The sequence below is a fragment of the Xiphias gladius genome, unplaced genomic scaffold (assembly GCF_016859285.1).
Source record: "Xiphias gladius isolate SHS-SW01 ecotype Sanya breed wild unplaced genomic scaffold, ASM1685928v1 HiC_scaffold_222, whole genome shotgun sequence".
NCBI lineage: Eukaryota > Metazoa > Chordata > Actinopteri > Istiophoriformes > Xiphiidae > Xiphias > Xiphias gladius.
This window is the reverse complement of record NW_024401888.1, coordinates 5,001-7,175: the sequence shown is the minus strand read 5'-3', so window position 1 is coordinate 7,175 and position 2,175 is coordinate 5,001. Positions and strand designations below refer to the sequence as shown.

Here is a 2,175-nt window from a genome sequence, read left to right as displayed (position 1 = left end):
CTACTGTAAGTAGGCTCGAGGGCTGGGCGGCCCGTGGCCTTTTGGCCAGGACCACGGTGGTGTCGGCGCAGGCAGGAAACTTTGGTGCAGGTTCTGGCACTTCTGCTCCACGTTCAGGTTATGAGCATTTGTGATCAGTTTGTCCTCCAGAACCTTCAGACGCCTGCGTGCAACCTTCAAGTCCCGCCTAGAATTGAGGGTTAACATGAAAATGGATACATTCAGGATATCTTACGGAAGAGGGTCAAAATATTTAAAAGTAAGACATTAGGTGACGGGCTATAGCTACTGCTAGACAGACTTACTGGGAGCGCTTCAGTACTGGGTTAAGTCCAGCCACCATCTTTGCCAGGTCATGTTTCTCCAGTGTGAGGCTGATGTAGGGCTGGAGGAGGAACAGAAAAAAAGAAGGTTAAAGCCGCCACGTTTCCACAGTGACAACAACTAAGATCTGAAAGGCTATTTCATTTCTGTGTTTCTGACTGCAACCGTATCATATCTCAGCTGTTGAGTGAGCCACTTACCTGGTCCAGGCAGTGCTCACGTCCAGGTCTCTGGTTGAGGATGTCCAGGCGTTGGGTGGCCTGATGCAGCTTGGAGTCACAGTTCCATATCTGACCCATCAATTTCTGAATGTCCTTGGTCAGATCAGAAATCTCATCCTTCATCTGGAGATTAAAGAAAGCCATAAAATAATGAGTAACCATCTCATAAAGTGGAGTAGAATCAACCCGTGGATGGTAGGCTGTGTGAATTGTGACTAAAATTCACTTGACTGACCTGCTTCCTCTCCCACATCATTTTATTCTGGACCTTGCTCAGCTCGTTGATCTCTCTCCTCAGTGAGTCAGTGGTGCTGCGGCGCTGGCGCTCTTGGGCAATTTTCATCTGCATCGTCACACACACCGGCAAGGAGATGAGAGACAAGCATGCATAGTTCATATTTCTGGACCAACTAAAAATATTACTCTGGCTATATGATGAAGAACTGACAAAATGTCGATCAGAATGGAAAGAAAAAACAAGGGTTAAAATAGCAAAATTATCCTTTATGGCGTAACTTCAGTCTAAGTGTAATCTCCCCTCTCCTGTTACTTAGCTGAATGAAGCCTGGAACCCAGATTTTAGGGTTCACACATTCATTTGGAGATAAAGAAGGATGCACATTCTCACACTGACAGAAGCTTTACATAAAAATGTTCGTAGCTCTCTTTCCCTAAAAGCTGGTGTTCAAGTGAGCTTTAGAATTTAGGTAGTGGCAGTGTTGTCTTACATTAGCCAGGGTGAACCGCAGGTTTCCCCTGAAGGTAGAAGAGTCTTTAATCAGGTTACCAGCCATCAGCCTCAGCTCCCTGCAGTGGGACAGCCACTTGTCATAGCTGACGAGGTCGGGCTTGTATTGAGCGGCAGGGAGCCTGGAGCTCGGGGGGTTGACCCTGTGTTTGATGCATTTGGTGGTGACCTCGATGGCTTGGCCCTTGTCCTGAAAATCTGCCAGGAGCTGAGTGCGAACCTCCTTCAGAGAGCTGGAGGGAGGATTAGGAAACAAGGTGAGATGCAACAGAAGCAGATTTCAGATCACGTTTTAAATCCAAATCAGATTCTATATAGGTCACGGTTTCCAGACTGGTACAAAACTGTAGCAAAAATCCAGACTGAGGCTTGAATTCCTCGTTTTCTGTAATAATTGCACTTCAAAGTGACTGAAGCCTTGAAATCTCTGAGAATGTTTGAAGATGAAGAAAAATTTGGATGTCAGCTCAGCATTAAGGTGTCCCTACTATTTTATTCAGTCTGTTTTGTAACAATTAAAACCCAAAAGATTAACACAATATGGACATACGGTTCAGGAAAACCCTTTAAATTTAGTGGATGATATTAACATGAAGTTATTATTACATGAAAAATCAACAGGATTGATTCAGAAAGAACTCGGATGGTCTGACCTCAGTTTGTCGAGAAGGATGCGGATCTGCTTCTGGAGCAGCTCTCTGGTCTCATTGGTAAGCTGCTCTTCTTTCTTGAGGTGAATAAGGATGTGGTCCTGTGCCAGGACGTCTCTGCTCAAACTTGTATTGAGCACCAGACAGTCACTGATGAGCTGACTGTACAACTGCTTCTCGTGGAGACGGCACTCGGCCGTGTCTTTCACCTGAACACACGAGAGCAACGTTG

At 45.6% G+C, this 2,175-nt stretch overlaps 1 protein-coding gene across 1 annotated transcript in view; it reads right to left on the bottom strand.

Annotated features, from left to right (window-relative positions):
* The window catches only part of LOC120787563, a 6,357-nt gene continuing 4,182 nt past the window's right edge, over nucleotides 1-2,175 (bottom strand). Inside the window, exons 6-11 of the mRNA XM_040123277.1 lie at nucleotides 1,947-2,152; nucleotides 1,274-1,526; nucleotides 781-888; nucleotides 525-668; nucleotides 306-385; nucleotides 1-187 (exon numbers count right to left, since the gene is read on the bottom strand). Of these exons, the coding sequence (XP_039979211.1) occupies nucleotides 1-187; nucleotides 306-385; nucleotides 525-668; nucleotides 781-888; nucleotides 1,274-1,526; nucleotides 1,947-2,152 (978 nt within the window). The remainder of the gene's footprint in view (nucleotides 188-305; nucleotides 386-524; nucleotides 669-780; nucleotides 889-1,273; nucleotides 1,527-1,946; nucleotides 2,153-2,175) is intronic.